The sequence below is a fragment of the Mauremys mutica genome, chromosome 19, assembly GCF_020497125.1.
Source record: "Mauremys mutica isolate MM-2020 ecotype Southern chromosome 19, ASM2049712v1, whole genome shotgun sequence".
NCBI lineage: Eukaryota > Metazoa > Chordata > Testudines > Geoemydidae > Mauremys > Mauremys mutica.
Window position 1 is genome coordinate 4718964 of NC_059090.1, and position 18779 is coordinate 4737742.

At 51.6% G+C, this 18779-nt stretch overlaps 1 protein-coding gene across 2 annotated transcripts in view; it reads right to left on the reverse strand.

Annotated features, from left to right (window-relative positions):
- MLXIPL (MLX interacting protein like) overlaps positions 1-15879 on the reverse strand; it is a 62740-nt gene extending 46861 nt beyond the window's left edge. For both annotated transcript variants that reach the window (XM_044993605.1, XM_044993604.1), the window contains exon 1: positions 15376-15879. In XM_044993605.1, the coding sequence (XP_044849540.1) occupies positions 15376-15671 (296 nt within the window). In that variant the 5' untranslated portion in view covers positions 15672-15879. The remainder of the gene's footprint in view (positions 1-15375) is intronic.
- Between the last annotated feature and the right edge of the window lie 2900 nt (positions 15880-18779).

An 18779-nucleotide genomic window follows, 5' to 3' on the forward strand; every position in this document is an offset into this window, starting at 1 on the left:
ACAAACCCTGGGTTTGTGGGTACATATGTGGGTACATAGCCAAAGGAAACTACAGGGCAGCTGGAGATTGCATACTGCTCTGGGGCTGAACACAGTACTGGGCTGTGTCACATTCAGCGCTGCCAAGGTCTGTGCAGCTCCATTGGTGGTGATCTATGGCCATTACTTGAAGATCTGCAGATAGGATTTTTCAAAAGCTCCCCCTCATCTCCACCTCCCCTGGGTCTAGGCCTGCTCTCTGCCTCCCTTCCCTTCCCCTCCCTGCTTCCAGGGCCTGGCCTGCACCCTCTCTCCCCGTATCCAGGCTCCCAGAGGCAGCCGTGTTTGTTTTACAGCTTGTTGTGGTGGCTGTGTGCCCCTAATGGGCCTGCGGTGCTGGCAGCCTCATTACACTAATCCATGCACCCGGGCTCAGGAGAGCACATCTACTTCCAGCCCAGAGAGCAGCTGGGCAGCCGCAACACTGGGAGACCATGTCTGGTAGCAGAGTTCAGGGTGGTCACCCCAAGTGTAACTTCAGTCAGAGGCTTCCAGGCTGCTTGTGCACAGCAAGAGTGTGCCAAGGCCCAGGGAGGGGCAGGCTCTGGGGCTGGGGCCTGAGGTATGGGACAGCCGGGTCTGGGGCAGGGCAGGCTTCCGGGCTGGGGTATGGGACAGCTGGGTCTTGGGCAGGGCAGCGAGCTGAAGTGAGCATGTGATGCCAGGGATCTGAACTGGAGTTCTTTTAGCTTCTGGATGTCATTCAGGATTCTGGGGACAAGCCCAGGAAAGGTCCCTTGCAAGCAGGAGAGGCTATGTTTTGTCTGGCATTGCAGCAGGAATTCTACAGCCATCCTTTGGGGGTGGAGCTCAGTTTCTCCAGAGACTTCCCCCATGCACAGGATGTAGAAGCAGGAGGCGTGGATCCTCTCTTTATACGGAGCAGTGGGAGCAACACACCCTGCTGTTCCCAGCATCCCACTAGCTTTCTAGAGTTGCCCCCGCGTGCAGTGTCCTGACCGAGCCTGAGAAGGCACCATCCTGGTGTGTCTCTATGGGAATGTCATTAGAGCAAAGTCTGTCCCGCCAGACACACTAAGACGGGAGCCCTGAGACAGGCTGCTCCTGCAGCTCTCTCCTTCGTATATTCAAATCTACAAAACGCTCTTCCTGCATGATCTCCCCTGAAATCTATTTCCTGTGACCTAGGCTCCAGGAGCCGAGTTTCAGAAGAGCTCAGCATCCAGCGTGCACCCGCCATGCCGTGTCCTTCTGAACACCTGGCCTATGGTGTCTATGGTCAGTTCTGCATAGTGTCCCCAGGGCCATCGGCTGTGTCATTGACAGAGGGCACGACAGGATCCTGCAAGAACCACATGCATCTAGAACCCCTTCCTGGAGGGAGGCCAGGAGACCCCTGGGATTTCTGAGGCCCCAGCATATGGAGCTCCTGGCAGTGCACCCTTGCTGGAAGGCTGGGCACACTAGAGCTACTCAGTCTCCGCTGGCTGCATGGTGGGGCTGCTTCCTGTGATTTCCCCCTCCTCAGAGGTGCTGCCCAGTCCTGGCACAGTGAGGTGTCTGCCTGGGAGCCCTTAGGAGGGTCTCTCACCATCACCCCTGCTATGGGGAGAGGGAGTTTATAATGTACAGTTGGGACCCCCCACACACACTCTCTATGAACACACTAGGGAAGGGGTGGTGGGGTCTCTCCATGTTCCATGCTGCTCCTTCCCACACAAGAACAAAAGACAGTGAGAAAGCAAACAGCTTATGGCTGCCCCCAGCTCTGTCTGGGCCTTTTCTAGCCCAGGGTGTGATAAGCCCGGGCCCTGGTTGAGAAAGGGCAGGTGCACTGGGGAGGAGCAAATGGCCAGTGGCAATGCAAAGCCGGTGGGACCCGTGCAGTGGGGTTATACTTCGGGGTAGCTCCTGTGCCGATGGTGTGAGTGCCACCTGCTCACCGGAGTGCCCATCAAGGGCTGTGGAGTTGTGGGTGGGGGGGATCAGGCGGAAAGGAGAGAGGTGCACAGAGAGGTGCAACTGCTATCACCAGGGAATTTGAACTTTCCCCAGAGCTACAAAGCAAACACCTTGCCAGTGCCAAGCGGGCGAGCCAATTGAGTTGCAGAATTTCCTGGGTGCTTGGCCAGTGCCAGCCGGCCAAGGTTACCCAGTCTCAGTCACTGCCAAAAGTGCTGAACTTTGACCCCTTAAAGAGACAGCAACTCACCCTTACACAAAAGGCTTTAAAGAACCCCCTATGCCCACAATGGACATGGTGCCAGCCTCTTTCCCTGTGGCAGGACACGGAGCCCCCCCCTTTAGAAGCATGGACAGAAGAGGGAGATAGATTTAGGGCTTAATTATCCTTATGTTGTTTCCCAACATTAATTATCACGTAATCATTTGTCAAGTTCATCAGGCTGATCTTTGCTCCCTGATCCACCCTTGAAGACGGCCCTACCCCTTCAGAAACAACTCCTGGAGGAGAGCGCGGCTGAGCTGGGGAGCGGGACTTGAAGAGACAGATGAGCCACTTGACCAGCCACCTGAAACTCAGAAAGGGAAGCCTCAGCTCCTGATCACACGCATGTCATGGAGGGCCAGAGGCAGCTTCCCCTTCATGGCCTGGGCCTGAGATGGGAAATGGTTGGGATTCTTTTCAAGCCAGACGGTCAGTTCCCCATGGTGTCATTACCTTGCACTGAGAGTCAGTTCAGCCAGGCTGGGAAATGCATCCAGGTGCCTAGGAAGTGCCAGCCCCCAGGGAATAGGCACAACAATAAGGTCATAATGTAAAAGGGAAGGAACTGGAACACAGGACTCCGGGTTTCTATCCCTAGCTTTGCCATCGACTCACTGTGTGATTTAGGGCAAGTCACTTAACTTCTGTGCCTCAGTTTCCCACCTGTAAAATGGGGACCAACGTACTTACAGAGGTAGGGAGCTTTGGGGTGAGGGGGATCTACGGTCAAAAAGTGCCAAGCCTGAGGATTATTCCTGAGTACAGCTCAGTGAAGGAGGGTCCTGGGTGGAGTTTGCAGCAATGTCACTGAGACCTAACACAGCACTAACTTCAGCTGTGCCTGGATCGATCCCACCCTCCAAAACACGCCCAACCGCACAAGCACAACAGCCCCCTGCCCACACCACAGCCCTTTCCCAGGCACACTCAGAGAATGTTGGTGCAGACTGCACAACATGGGAGGCAGGAGCAACAGAGGGACCAGAAACAGGGCCAGGAAACAGAACGAGATCCATTGTGACAAACACGAGTGACTCCCCCAGTGCAAGGCTGTAACCAGAGGGAAAGAGACCCTGGCCTGAGACTACAGGGTGAGAGCAGGTAGTGATTAGAGGAAATGTAAGCGTGACCAGCCCAGGGAAAGGCCTGGAGACATCACGTCACAGACCAGGTAGGGGAGAGGTCGGTGGTTCTCTGTGGCTCTGGTTCAACTGCCACTGGAATATCGCATTCAAATCGGGATGTCCCAAAACTAGATAAATACAGACAACTGGGAAGGAGCTCTGAGAAAAAGCAACAAAAATGGAGGGACTGCAGGAAGAGTGAAAAACTAGATTTGCAGAGCTTGGCTAAATGACTTCACAGGGGGTGGGGAATGTGATCTGTGCACATGTGATGGGGATAAATACCAGGGGGGCAGGAATTAATCAGGTTAGGGCTCAGGGGTGGACCAAGGAGAAGTGGGATGAAATGAAGAAAGGGAACATTTAGGCTGAATATCAGGAAAATCTTCCTTCCTGTCAGAGAGATCCAGGGGCCTGGGGAACAATCCCCCAAGGGAAGTGGGAGCCCCAGGACTTGAACCATTTAAATTAGACCAGACAAAGCACCCAGCAATGCACAGTAGAGACCATCCTGCTCTTGGGTCTCTGGGAGAATGGACAAGGTGGAGTTGCACAAGACTCCTCCAGGCCCTCCTGACTGCTTTCCTGGGATAAAACGCCACTTCAATTAAACATGATGCCAGCCACACACGCAGCCACCCCAGCCTGGCCAGGCTGTCAGGTCACATGATAAATCCTTGGCCTCAGAATTCAGCCTTCCACAGACCTGTTCAACTGCTGAGCCTGATCCTTCACCTGAATCCTGTATTTGTTGCTCCTGAACCAAACACCCCGCTAGTGCGTAACAAACGGGCACCCCTTCCATTGATACCTCATTTCCCCTTGCAGAGAGCTCTCGCCATGTCCAGGGCTCACATCCTGGCAAACACTCCTCAAGGTGCATTGGGAGACCCAGAATACTAATGGTTGTCCTCCCCATGCACCCCTGAGAGCACAGGCTCCATGGTACATTTAGAACCCTGAAATATCCTGGAACTGTCAGTAAACTGTTAACGTTCCTCATTGGGTCTATGCTGGTTGTTCTCTGAGCTGCCTCTGCAGACCTGTCCCAGATCCTCGTCTTGTCCTCTTTCCCTGCCATATCCTCCAGCTAAGATAAACACAGCCACAACCCTGCTTTGTATTGTTTCCCCAAAAACTCTCTATTCGCCATTGTCACGGCTGACACCATCCTTGCTGGTTCTCAGGCTCATAACCTTGGATTCATCTTCAAACCCCTCTCCTCACGTACACACATCCCCACTGCTTTTCCCTCCATAGTGTAGCAAAAATCCATCCCTTTCTTCCTGTCCACACAGCTACAACACATGTCCATGCCCTAGTTATCTTCTGTTCTGACTACTGGCCTCTCCTCCTTGGCCTCCTCAATGCTCATATTTAGTATCCTACATAGAGAGGAAGTGTGGGCCAGTGTTAAATTTGCTGCACTGCCACAGACTTCCTGGGTTACTCTGGACAAGTTAATCAGGCCTGGTCTACACTTATAATTTAGTTTGCTGAAATCCACACCCCAAGTGCTGTAACTATGCCAACATAAACCCCAGTGTAGATGCAGCTAGACTGACCGAAGAATTGGTCAAACTAGCTACAGTCACTTGGGGAGGTGAAGCTCCAAAAATGATGGAAAAACCCCTTCCCTGTCTACACTATGGGTTTACAGAGGCATAGCTACAGCAGTGTAGCTATACTGCTATAGTGCCCCAGTGTATCATAGAAGATTAGGGCTCAAAGCAGGATCAACCCCAACTAAATCATCCCAGCCAGGGCTTTGTCAAGCCAGGCCTTAAAAATGTCTAAGGATGGAGATTCCACCACCTCCCTAGAGGACCCATTTCTAGTATTTCACAGAATATCAGAATTGGAAGGGACCTCAGAAGGTCATCTAGTCCAACCTGCTGCTTAAAGCAGGACCAATCTCCTGACAGATTTTTGCCCCAGATCCCTAAATGGCCCCCTCAAGGATTGAACTCACAACTCTAGGTTTAACCAGCTGATGTTCAAACCACTGAGCTATCCCTCTCCCCACCCCCAAGCAATGTACCAAAGCCTGGGATTGAACCAGGGACTTCTAGATCTTCAGTCTAATGCACGCCTGACTGAGCTATTTTGGCAACTAATAGCCAAATATCCTATTCTTAATATCCAACCTAGACCTCCTGCACTGCAGCTTGAGACCATTGCTCCTTGTTCTGCCATCTGCTACCACTGAGAGCAGCCTACCTCCATCCTCTTTGGAATCCCCCTTCAGGTAGTTGAAGGCTGCTATCAAATCCCCCCTTACTCTTCTCCTCTGCAGACTAAATAACCCAAGTTCCCTAGCCTCTCCTTGTAAGTCATGTGCCCCAGCCCCCTAATCATTTTCATTGCCCTCCGCTGGACTGTCTCCAATTTGTCCACATCCTTTCTGTAGTGGGGGGCCCAAAACTGGACACAGTACTGCAGATGTGGCCTCATCAGTACCAAATAGAGGGGAATAATCACTTCCCTCGATCTGCTGGCAATGCTCCTACTAATGCAGCCCAATATGCCGTAGCCTTCTTAGCAACAAGGGCACACTGCTGACTCATATCCAGCTTCTCATCCACTGTAACCCCTAGGTCCTTTTCTGCAGAACTGCTGCCCAGCCATTCGGTCCCTAGTCTGTACCAGTGCATGGGATTCTTCTGCCCTAAGTGCAGGACTCTGCACTTGTCCTTGTTGAACCTCATCAGATTTCTTTTGGCCCAATCCTCCAATTTGTTTAGGTCACTCTGGACCCTATCCCTACCCTCCAGCGTATCTACTTCTCCCCACGGCTTAGTGTCACCGCAAACTTGCTGAGGGTGCAATCCATCATCCAGATCATTAATGAATTAATGTAGACATGGCCTTACTCTTTCTCTGCCTCCACGCCCCATCCGTTCTTCCTACCCTGCTCTGTGTCTGTGTTAAAGATGGAGGGATGCACAGAAACTACAGTAATGGGGCCCAAATAAGAACCTATGTATGCCGGAGCTTTCCCTCTCCCTCTATGTTGTACACATAGAGCAGCATGTTGTGTAAATATAGTTGGCCAAGCGAAGTGAGCCCTCACTCTCAATTCGATGGCATTTCTCTGTCTGAAATGTGATAACATGTGACCACTGCATCCAATACATTCCAACATTTCAGGGACTGTTCAACACATCTAAGAGCAGAGCCCTAGTGATTGTGGTGAAAATCAGAAAACTAGAAGAGGGAGTGGGGGGACACATAGAATCCCTGGTGTCCCAGTTTCAGGATAAGTGCACCTGTATTCCCATATGGTGGGTGGCATAGATGCCAAATTATTTCCTCGCTTTAGGAGTGGGATGACATGGGTGTGTTTCTAAATGCTTTTGAAATGGGGTGTGAATAGAACAAGGTGGGGCAGAAGAACATGGTCTGGTATCTGGCTCCACTGATGTCAGGGACAATGGTCTTAGACATTTTCACCCTTTTGGATAGAGAGGACTATATAGATTATGAGCAACGTAAACAAGCTCTGTTGCAAAAGTTTAAACTGACCCCTGATACATACAGGAAAAGATTTGGGGAGTTTAGAAAAAAGGGGACATGACCTATGCTGAGGTTTCAGCTCAAATTAGGGATTATGTAAGAAAATGGGGAACTGGGTAAGGGGTTACCAGAGTCAATGAGGCCGGTGAACTAATAGGTTTAGAACAGTTCTATCGATTCTACCCCTCTGGCCTGAAATCATGGTTAATAGACCAAGATACTAGAGATACGACCATATCTGGGAAATGGAACAACAAATATGCAGATTGCAGGCCTGGATCTGAGAGGAAAATCAAGGGAGATAGCCACAAAGTGGACCCCAGTCCGGCCCTCCCAGAGGGGAGACATCCCGGGAAGGGAGAACAGGCTAGATCCAGACCTGGATGGGAGGCCATCCCAAAAAGGGAACCCAGGGAGCTAAAGTGTTTTTATTGCCATAAGTCTGGCCATAAGGCAACACACTGCCCGGTGCTAGTGATAACCCACAATGGGTCCAGGTAGCAGTGACCTCACCACTGATGGAACCAGCCCCAATGGTCCCAGCAGAAACCTGACCTTGTCAGATCCCAAAGGGGAATCAGCTTCCCTGTGGTGGTGGATGGGGAAAGGCCCAGGGATGGAGGGATGCTGAAGACCAGGTAACTCTGGCTCACTAAAGGGTGCTGGCCCTTTGAGCATCATCCCGGATAGATTCCTGACCAGTGAGCCCCCCTTTCCTTGGTGGCTCAAATCCATCTGAAATGGGGTGACTGTAAAGGGCCTAAGGATGTTGGGTTACACTCCCAACTGCCGGGAGAGGTCTTGCTGGGAAATGACAAACCGTCCTGGGCCCAGGTCACTTGTGTGGTCTCCTGGAGCCAAAATGCCAACAGCTGCAGCCCTAGGCTGTGACCTTGAGCTGCATGCTGGCAGCTGAGGAGAGGCCCTGAGTGGCTGTCTGATAGTGCAAGTGTGTGGCCACGGCCATGTAGAGTCCTGCTGATATGCTGACCTGAGAGGGACTAGGGATGGGCCCCAGTGACCAGGCTGAGCAGAGAATCCCAGCTCCCGGTTTGGAATGGATTGCAAGTGATTGACCCCTAGCTAGAAAAACCGAGGGCTTCAACAGACTCCCTTGGCAGCCCCTGACAAGAGAGCCCTTGGAAATGTTTTCTGGGTCTCAGGGGCTGCTCCATAGAGAGTGACTGCCCCCTGGGAAAGCTGAGCCATGTGGAATACGGAGACAACTGGTGGTACCACAAAAGTACTGCCTTAGATTTCTCAGCCTGGCCCATGATATACCCTTCTCAGGGCACATGCATAGTGCGCCAAGCAGCACTTACTACATGTTTCACACTGGCCTGGGGATTGTGAGGCAGTACAAAAATAGTGTAAGTCCTGTAACCCCTGCCAGAAGGTGGCAAAGGGCCAGGATACAGGCAAGGCTGCCCTGAGCCTCCTGCCCATAATAGTGGAACCCATTCAGAGGGTCATTGTGGGGCCCCTTAGCAAAGTTAACCAGAAGGGGGAAAAGGCTATTCTGGTGGTAGTAGGTTACATCACCCACTATCCACAGGCAGCAGCTCCATCCTCCACAGAGGCAGAAAAGTTGGTGGACACTTTGCTGGCGCTATTCAGCTGGGTGGAATTTCTGCAGGAGGTTTTGACTGACCAGGAGGCAAACTTTATGTCTGCCCTGCGTGTTGGTCTATTGGAGAAACATGGAGTTCAGCACTTACCATCACCTCCCTATCAACCCCAAGATAATGAGCTGCTTGAAAGATTTAATAGGACCCTTAAAATGATGCTGAAAATTTTTGTGGACCAACTCCCTGTTGGCTGGGATAAATGTGCCCTTACCAGCTGTTTCCCTATTGGGAGGTTCCCCAGGAATCCATAGGATTCTCCGCTTTTGAACTGCTCTATGGGAGGAGAGTATGGGGGCCCCTGAACCTAATGAGGGCAGAGTGGGAAGGTACAGCCTCTCCCAAGGGGACTCCTTGCTGCAGTACGTGCTGGCCTTTTGGGAGTACTCACTGAACCACTGGGTTTTGCCCAGGAGAATCCAGTGAGTGCTCAGGAGAAACAGACAGCTTGGTCTGACCACAACACGTGTCTGGACTGAGTGCTGGTTCTCATCCCACTGTGGTGGAATAAACTCCAGGCTGCCTGGGAAGGGCCCTTTAAAACCATGAAACAGCTCAATGAGGTGACCTGTGTGGTGGAGCCGCTAACCTCTCCCTCCTCCACCGAAAGTAGCATGGGAACGTGATGAACCCCTGTTCTGACCGAGGACTCCAGCGCTGGCCGGGTGCGAGCACTAGGAGGAGGAGGGAGAGGATCCTCTAAGAGATCTGGGGGCAGAAACAGAGGCCTGCCCCTCCCCTGACTCCACAGCCCTCTGTGATCACTGAACCCTGCACAGCAAGCAGAGATCAGGGGTGTGCTGCAGGGTTAGCATCAGGTATTTTCCAATAAGCCTGGACATGCATCACTTTGCTGTCCACCGGGTGGAGACCGGCCCCGGTTAAAAGTCCACCCTTTGGGGTTACTGGGAAAACAGAGCAGAACCTGGAGGAGGAAATCACTGACATTCTGGAATTAGGGGTGATCCAACAGTCAGACACTCCGTGGGCATCCCCCTGTGCGTTGGTGCTAGTCGGATGCTGTGGGATTGTAGACAGGTCCACTGTGGTGGATGCATACCCCATGCCTAGAATCGTCTGGTGTCCTACCAGACGAGGTGGGAAGGGCCAATTCCTGACCACAAGTGACCTCACCCAGATGCCTTTGGATTCAGGTGCAAGGCTCAAATTGGCATTTGCCACCCCAACACAGCTCTTTAAGTTCCTGGTGCTTCCTTTTGGCGTCAAGGGGGCCCTGATTCCCTTCCAGCAGCTGGTGGATCAGTGACTGGATAGGCTGTGGGAGTTTGGCCTGGCATATATCAAGGATGTTTGTGCTCAAAGCAGGACCAATTCCCAACTAAATCATCCCAGCCAGGGCTCTGTCAAGCCTGACCTTAAAAACCTCTAAAGAAGGAGATTCCACCACCTCCCTAGGGAACCCATTCCAGTTCTTCACCACCCTACTAGTAAAAAAGTTTTTCCTAATATCCAACCTAAACCTCCCCCTCTGCAACTTGAGACCATTACTCCTTGTTCTGTCATTTGCTGCCACTGAGAACAGTCTAGATCCATCTTCTTTGGAACCCCCTTTCAGGTAGTTGAAAGCAGCTATCAAATCCCCCCTCCGTCTTCTCTTCTGCAGGCTAAATAATCCCAGTTCTCTCAGCCTCTCCTCATAAATCATGTGCTCCAGCCCCCTAATTATTTTTGTTGCCCTCCCCTGGACTCTTTCCAATTTATCCACATCCTTCTTGTAGTGTGGGGCCTAAAACCAGACACAGTACTCCAGATGAGGCCTCACCATAGGGTTGAGGTCTCTTATTTCTCACCTCAATATATTATTTATTTGTTTATTTAAAAACATTTTTGCTGTTAACAAGCATGTTATCTCTAGACACACAAATCCACTTTGAGAACTGCAAAACTAAGCATCTCTGATGGTATCTTCTAGACGGAGCACTGAGTCCCATTGGGTAGATAGAAAGATTAACCTAAATAATCGATACAGAAGCCGCTGGAACCCCATAAGATTAATGTTCTGGAGGATGGCGTGGATTGCACCCTCAGCAAGTTTGCAGATGACACTAAACTGGGAGGAGTGGTAGATATGCTGGAGGGTAGGGATAGGATACAGATAGAGGATTGGGCCAAAAGAAATCTGATGAGGTTCAACAAGGACAAGTGCAGAGTCCTGCACTTAGGAAGGAAGAATCCCATGCACTGCTACAGACTAGGGACCGAGTGGCTAGGCAGCAGTTCTGCAGAAAAGAACCTAGGGGTTACAGTGGATGAGAAGCTGGATATTGTATTAAGCGTACATATTATTGTGGGCCGGGGTTGTGTGTAACCTTTCTAGGGTGACAAATATAAGATCTGAGAGTTCAAAAGGTTATAGTGAAAATGTGCCAGACCAGAATGGAGTTTTGGGACAATAAGTGTGAAGTGGATTTCCTGGGGAATCCCGTGGCTGAGGTAATGCAAAAACCCAGCCCTTTGAAGCTATGCTCTGAGGAGTGGGTCTTTGTCTGCTGATTACCTGTTACAGAAGAAAAGTAGCAAAGGCCCAAGCTGCCTAAAGAAATGGCTGCTCTGCCCAGTTGGTGATTTGGTTTTGAGTCTAAGACAGATATGAACTTGTAACCAGGGGGAAAACCCAGTTGCGGTTTTGAAGGATTGATTGCCCCAGGCTGGATTTGGGGTGAGCTCTGGTGAGCTTTTTAGCATGCGTGTAGGTTCTTCTATTGTTTTAAAAGGTTTTCTCTGTAATGCTTTTATCTTAAGACTACACAGGCTTGCTTAGAAAGAGCTGGGTGGTAACTTCAGCTGTAAGCAATACCCAGGTCACCACCCTAGGAGAGAAAGCAAAGAGCAGGCACTGGCCTGTTTAGGCAGCCTGGCCTGCTGGGGATAGCACAGTGTAAATCCAGGGAGCTCTGCAACCTTGCAACCCCTGATCAGGACAGAGCGAGACATGGGTCTCTGCCCAAGAAAGGTGATGGCTTTTTGCTTTTTTTTTTTTTACATAAAAATTAAAAAGAAAAATGTTGGATTTCAAAATTTAAAAAAAAAGTATTAAAAATGTGAACCTGAACATTAAAAATTTCTTCATTTCTTCATTTCTGGCTTTTCATCCCAAACTTGGAAAGCGTCTACCAAAGTGCAGCTTGTCAGTGCAAAGCCTCGTCCTGGGGAACAGAACAGGCTTCTCTTAAAAACTTGTTTTGATGAAAAGTGCCGACCGTGACCCAGTGCTGTGCTGTTTACCGAGTCCTTTCCTGGAAGTCACAGAGCTGAACTCTGGCAGCCTCGTTAGCAGAAGATGCTAAACATGTTTCTAGGTGAGCCGTGTGCCTGTGCTGATGGGACGTAAAGGCATTAACGAAATGCATGTGAGAGATTAGGGAAACTCCATGGAAAGGATTAGACACAAAGGCCTGGCTCTCCAGTGCACAGCATGTTGTGCTGTCCTCACACCAGTGCAAAGGAAGGATAAAATGCTACCAGATGAGACTGGGAGACCTTTACAGCCTGTGCTGGGCTTTTTACCTCACACACCCTGTGAAAGAGTTAATATGGACCTGAACAGCCACTTAACCTGTCTTCCTGTGTCTGGAAGGTGGGCCAGGCCTCATTAGAAGTACAGCCCAGCTGGGGAGAGATGGCTCCCCCCATAAAGAGCTGGAGAGCCCAGCAGTAGGGAGGAGACCCAGAAGAGGTGAAGTAGATTGTTCCTCGAAGGTTCTCTGGGAGGCAGCCTGAAACACGGCTGAGAAGAGCACACAGGCAGGCTGGCTCCTTCACCGTGAGTGAGGAGAGGGGACCTGTGGAGCTGGAGCTGCCTGAACCCCTGAGTGAGGGGAAGGTGTGCCAGCCCCAGGATGGGCATTGATTGAGGCATAGAAGTCTGTGGTCACACAGGTGGAGAGCCTAGAGCAGCGGAGGTGCGCCCACCATGAGGTGGCTACCAGCCGAGCAGAAGGTTTGGTTTCTATGCATTTCTGTCAGGCTTTGGTAAGAGACTCTGAAGCCCCAGCAGAGGCAAGCATCTGTAACGTGGTCTGGTCAGAGTGCCAGGTTATTCCTGCCCTGGAGTCGGCATAGAAAGGTGGGTAAAAAGGAGGCAAAAAATGCTGCAATGCCACATCCAGCCAGGAGGGGGTGTGTTGGGGGTAAATTTATCCCCCCACCCCTCCCCCTTCCACATGTGCACATCAGCACTCTAGGTGTAGGGCAACAGTGAATTGGGCCCGATGAGTCCAGGCTGAGTTTGCCCCAGGGCGTGGCTGCCACAGTCACAGCGCGGTGTGCACTGAAGAATGGATTACGCTCGCTTCTCTGGCTGGGGGCTAGCTGAGGAGTGTAGTAGTGAGAGCAAGGTGCTCAGGAGCAGGCTTGGTGCCCGGGCCCACTTGAACTAGCCCACGCAGAGCGTTGTGACCATGACTTCATAGCACCTAGGAAACATGTCCAGGGCACCGGCAGAAAAGAGGAGAAGACAGTGTGTTCTAAAAGCAAAAGGACCAAGACAAAGGATGAGGGAAGGGGACTGCGTCTTGGCAACAGGAGCAAAGACTCAGTGAGTCCAGAGCTGGGCTTTCTGCAAGTTCAATTGCCTGGGTGCAGTTCTGGCCCCCTATGAAGGGAAACAGGATTCGGGGCAGTTGTGTAAACAGAAAATCACACCAGGAATTGCCAAGTCTGCATCACCAGTTTCTCTTTTAATAAGAAACTGATCCACTGCAAAGCCACAGAATCTGCTACCATTCTGCTGGGAGGAGGGGGGGCGGGGGCTATGGGATCAGATTAGTACCCAATGAGCATGTGATCATGGAGTTAAGGCCCACCCCACAAGGACACAAAAGGGGGGCAGTGTTAACATGCAAAAGTTTCTCCCTGCCAATTTCAGCCTCAGCATGTTCAGTCGCAGGGCTGGTCTGAAAGGAAAACAAACAGGCTGCTGGAGCTCTTTGCTAACAGGAAAAGTGACTGCAGGATGAACCATGGCCACAAGCACCTGTACTCGTTGTCTATTTTGATCTGTATCCGAAATGCAATAGATGTGCTTGACTCCTAAGATGTAGGCCAGGTTTACACAGATTTTGCACAGGTATAACTATTTTGGTTAGGGGGGTGATTTTTTTTTAATTACCAAAATAGTTATAGCAGTACAACTGCTGGTGTGGCTGCAGCTATACCAGTATAAGGACGCTGTACATTGGTGTAGGTCTTCCTGTAGAGGATAAGCGGAATTAGCTATACTGCTATAAGGCACTCTGACACTGTATCAATGTGTCTGCACGAAGGGGTTGTACCACTTTAACTCTAGGGATGTAAATAAAGCAATGCAGGTTTTGTGTGTAGACGAGGCCTGAGAGATGCACAGACAAGTGTGGGGAGAAGAACAAGAGGACATGCTGTGAATGGTCACCAGCATGAGTTACAGAAGCATCTGGGCTTGATAGGAGAACAGGAGTTGTTTCTAGTCTCCTCCTGTAACCAAAGAGAAAAGCTGATCTCTGGGGTGGGGAAGTGTAGGAGTAAATATGTGTGTCACCTGTTTGCTTTTATCATCTTTTTTCTCTAATGCTTTGTTCCAGTTACTAACTAAAAATAATTGAAGAGGGCTGGTGATCAGTGTTACTGACTGCAGGTGTCCAAAATGCAGTGGGACCTGCAGGATAGTAATGGTTGGTAGACACAGGGCAGGGTAGTCTAAGAGTGGAAGGATTGCAAGATTCTGCCAAGCTGTAGCAACCCCTGCCATGCAGTATGTGGGCCCTGAGACAGGTAGGGGCAGGAATCCTAAGACGTGAGGTGCGTGCACTGTGAGGGACAGAGGCACAGCTAGCCCTGGAAAGGTGACAGTACTGGCTTCCCACTCTGCTTCTCATATGCAGACAACTGGCTCCTCCTCAAATGATCCAAGGGGAACAACCCCCCTGGGTCAGAGACCAGGCCTGGAAGTGCAGAAGGACTGTAAAGGGGTTAGAATAGGAGCCAGGCTGCAGCTTGAATAAGGAAAACGCGAAACAAGACCAAATTCTCCTCTGTCCCACTAGCCAGTGTGGGAAAGGGAGTGGGGGGGATTGGGAAAAGGGTAATGCCTGTTTGGTGTGGGTTTGTGGGGTACCCAGCTGGCTGAGGGCAGAGACGGGGAGGGGGAAAAGACTCAGTCCTAGGGCTTTCTTTCCCCTGTCCCTCTGCCCCATGCCCAGACTCCGGCTGCACTAGCAGGAGTCTCAGGAGCCCAGTGTGAATGCTGGCTGAATTCAGCACTGTGCCGAGTGCAGGGCTGAAGCTTGCACCACTCTATCCCAGAGCCACCAGGGCTCTGTTCAGCCTCCTGCCCCAGGCACAGCTGAGGGCAGCCCTGAAATCTGCCCTACCCTGTACCTGGCTTTCCAAGGGTCCCTATGGAACTAGTGGCAGCCAGGATGTAGTTGCCACAGCCATACCCCTTTCTGCCTCTGGAATGCTCCTCACTCACCTAGAATGTGCCCTGCGCCAGGGAGCGCTTGGGGGAGGGGAGGGTCCAGAGCTAGCAGCGCCAGCTCTGCACTGGGAAGGGGTGACCCTACTGCCCCAGGAGCATTCCCCAAGGGTTTGTGCGGCTGCTTTGCAGCTCCTTAGCACCAGTGTGTGCCCTGTAAAGGGCTGCAGGGTGACGGGGAATCTGGTCAGCCAAATGGGGCTCCGTGGGCCTTTGCTGCTTCCTTTCTTGGTTAAGAGGGAGAAGGCTGGTTGGTTGGTTGGGGAAATTCCTAAGCAGACTCCCCAGTCTGTCCCCCGTCCTCCTCAGCCCATGAGTCCTGGGCCAGGAGGCTTATCCCGGGGAAGGGGATCACTGATCCCAGGGGAGAGGGAAGCCAGGGGTCCCGGGCAAAAGGATCCTCAGACTCACCTGTAGGCCAGGCTCATGCACTCGAAGAGCCGAGTGAGGGTCAGGTCGATGGTGTGGGGATCAGCTGGCTCTGGGTCAGTACCATGGTGGCGCCGGCGGGGCACCGAGTCGCTGTGCGGCGAGGAGATCATGAAGTGGCCGCTGTGGATGACCTGCGAGTGCGGCAGGGAGGCTGAGCCTGGTCCAGCACTGCCCGCGCCCAGACCCTCTGAGTCTGAATCAGAATCCGAGTCTGGACCTGACCTGACCTGCGGGTCCAGGAATGGTCCGTGCAGCCCCACCTGCGTTCCAGCCATTGTTCCCGGTGTTGGTAGCAAGTAGCCGCCTGCCAGTAAACCTCTCTGTCTGTCTGGGTACCTAAACAGCCCACATCACAGCAGCCCCACACAGGCCCATTAGCATAATGAGTGAGTGTGCACCATGCCCCCTGGTCAGCATGTTGCTTCCACACCCTTTGCCTCCCACATCCTGTCCCTTGCTTGCTTGCTCTGTCTCCTCTCAGACTCCCTGCTAAGCTTGCAGTTTCCCTGCTGTCTCCCCGTGAGTCCTATTTATAGGGTGTAATCCCGCCCCTGCCTCAGCCCTCAGCCTAGCTTCTTTACCCCAGCCATGCCCTTGGGTGGGGCTAGGGGTGGGCACAGGAGTCGAGCAGGGAGTTAACTCCTTGTCTGCTGGATCCGTGGAAAAGGTGGGACCTCTGGGTCACACTAGATTTTATTTCCATAACAAGCCGCCTAAATTTAAAGGAGAAGCTGTGCCAGCTTCCTCCTGTTCCCAACCCCCCTAGCTGGGAAGCCAGAGACAGGACTCACAAGCAGCAGGTCCTCACTCTGCTGCTAGAGAGCTCAGTCAGCTTTGTTTACCTTGGCTCGGTGGCTGCTTTGCCTGCGTGTGGGAGAAAAATACATGGTATTTACCTAGTGCCTCTGTACTAATGTATCCCCCAACACTTCCCGGGGAACAAATATAGATTAAGGGACAAAAACAGAGGAGATTATAGCAACCAGGGTCCAGCTCAGCACAAAGCAGGGAGCAACTCACTGAGCCATGCCCCAGGGCCCTGGAAACAGACGGGGTGAGAACCTGCTTTAAACTGGCATCTCCAGGGTCTTCCTCTGAGTCAGGGAGAGGACGGAGGCAAAGATACAGACAGTGTCTCCCTGGGGACCTCCGAGGAGGCAAGGACTCAGAGAAAGATCGGCAGACCTAGTCCATTCACGGCCTGAAAAGTTCAAACAAAAGTCTTAGGGGGAGATTTTCAAAGATGGATCCCACGGTACCTGCCTCTGACTTTCAACGGGAGTCAGGCAGCCAGCTCCATGGGTGTCGCTGAGAATCTCTCCCTTAGACCCAGGAGCTGTCTACAGCCAATGAAGGTAGCAGTGGGCAGGCAGGACCCTCTGCCCAAGTCTCCATGCTCTGTGTTGGTTGTGGATGATGGTCTGCGTAGGGGGAAGTCTAAAGGATGGTGCGGTGCTGTAGCCAGACCTCAATTGAATAATAATATTAATGAAAAGAATTGCCCTGGCATCACAGCACTGCAAACAGAAGCAGCTAACAGGAGTTTGGAGGAGTTTAGAGAGAGAGAGTGGGAGAGGTTTTCCTTCCAGGTTCAGCATCACATGTGATATCAAGCTGTCCAGCGATGGAATGGACGTGCCTGCCATGCTTTCTTTCCTGTGCATGAAATGCAAGTTGGTGGCTGTGCTGGAGGAAAAGGTTATTGGATTGGAGAGGCGAGCAGAGATGCTGCTGAGAAGCAGAGAAGCTGAGATGTTCCTAGACTGTCGGGTCTGGGAAACACCAGTAGCTCAGGTTCAAAGAAGAATGGAGCTAGCCACCTAGGAATTGCAGAGAGAGGAAGACAGAGAGAAGGCCCAGCAGTTCATAACCACCAGAGACAAGAGCTCAACGGCAGCATTCTGCACAGATGGAGACATAGGAACTAGGCAGGCTGTGGCCACCAGAGAGAAGGACCAAGAGGAATTCCACACAGCTAGAAGTTTCCAATCGACACCAGGGCCTCCATGTGGAAACTTTGGAAGGTGCCTGTCAAAATTCTGCCAAGGCAAGGGGAGGGAGAGATGTACGGGACACACCTGGGGATGGCAGCTTAGTCCAACTTGTAAAAAAAGCAAGCTTGCCCACAAAGAGGTCTCCAAGCATCCAAGGAAGACAGACAATTCTTGTTGGAGATTCAATACTCAGAAGAATCAAAAGAAGATTCTGCAAGGGAGAGGCAGACCACAGGTTGGCCGAAACATGAGACATTGCTCTCCAGTTAGCTAGGCTTCTGAAGTCAGTGGGCAATGGCTCATATTGGCAATGGTTCATATCAGCACTAATGACTCTGTGTTGTGGGCTATTTTACAGATAGTAGATGACTTCAGGGAATTTGGAAGCATGTTGAAGCATAAGAGTGTCCAAATGATCTTCTCTGAGATCCTTCCAGTCCCACAAGCCACAAGTGGGTGGGTGAGGTTCTGTGACCTGCAATGTGCAGGAGGTCAGACTAGATGGTCATGATGGTCCCATCTTACCTTAAAGTCTATGAGTCTATGCCAAGGAAGACAGAAGGCAGGAGATTCTGGAAGTGAAGCGCTGGGTGAGTAAACGGTGTAGGGTAGAGGATTTTGTGGAACATTGGTCTATCCTCTATGTGGAGAGGGGGATGTATAGTTTGGATGGCCTCCACCTCAGTAGAAGGGGGACCAACCTCCTCAGGAACAGGCTGGCTAGACTAGACAGGAGGGTGTTAAACTGATAGCAAAAGGGGAGAGAAGATATAAACAGCACAAAATTGAGATGTTGAGAACAAAATTAATCAAGGAATCAAAAGACGTGAAGAGAAGGAATGATTGAATTGCCTACACACCAGAGCTAGGAGACTGGGTTACAAACAAGAGGACTTGTTCATTTAGGAGCCTACATTTGCTCTAGTTGGTACTATACATGCCTGTTTATCCGGAACCCTGTTATCTGAACTTCCGCACTATCCGAGTCCCTTCCTTGTCCCCCAGCTGGAGACAGATGCTGCAGAGGGTGTGGATCTCATGCTGGGGGACAAGGAAGAGATTTGGACGACGCAGAAGCTCAGATAATACAGCAGAGACCCCGATCAGGGCTGTGAGGAGGAGGATGGGCCCCCGCTGAGGGGAGGCCACCCTGCAGCTGAATGGTTCCTGTGGCAGCACAGGGAGCCCTCTCCACCCCTGCTGTCATGGGAGAGAGCGAGCAGGCTGAGCAGAGACACCCCCCCGGGCAGGGCTGAGAGGAGGGGGTGGCCCTGGCCAAGGGGAGGCCACCCTGCTGCTGAATGGCTCAATGGCTCCTGCCCTCTCGATTATCTGAATAAAATCCATGTCCCCCAGGTCATTCGGATCATCGGGAGCATGCTGTATCGC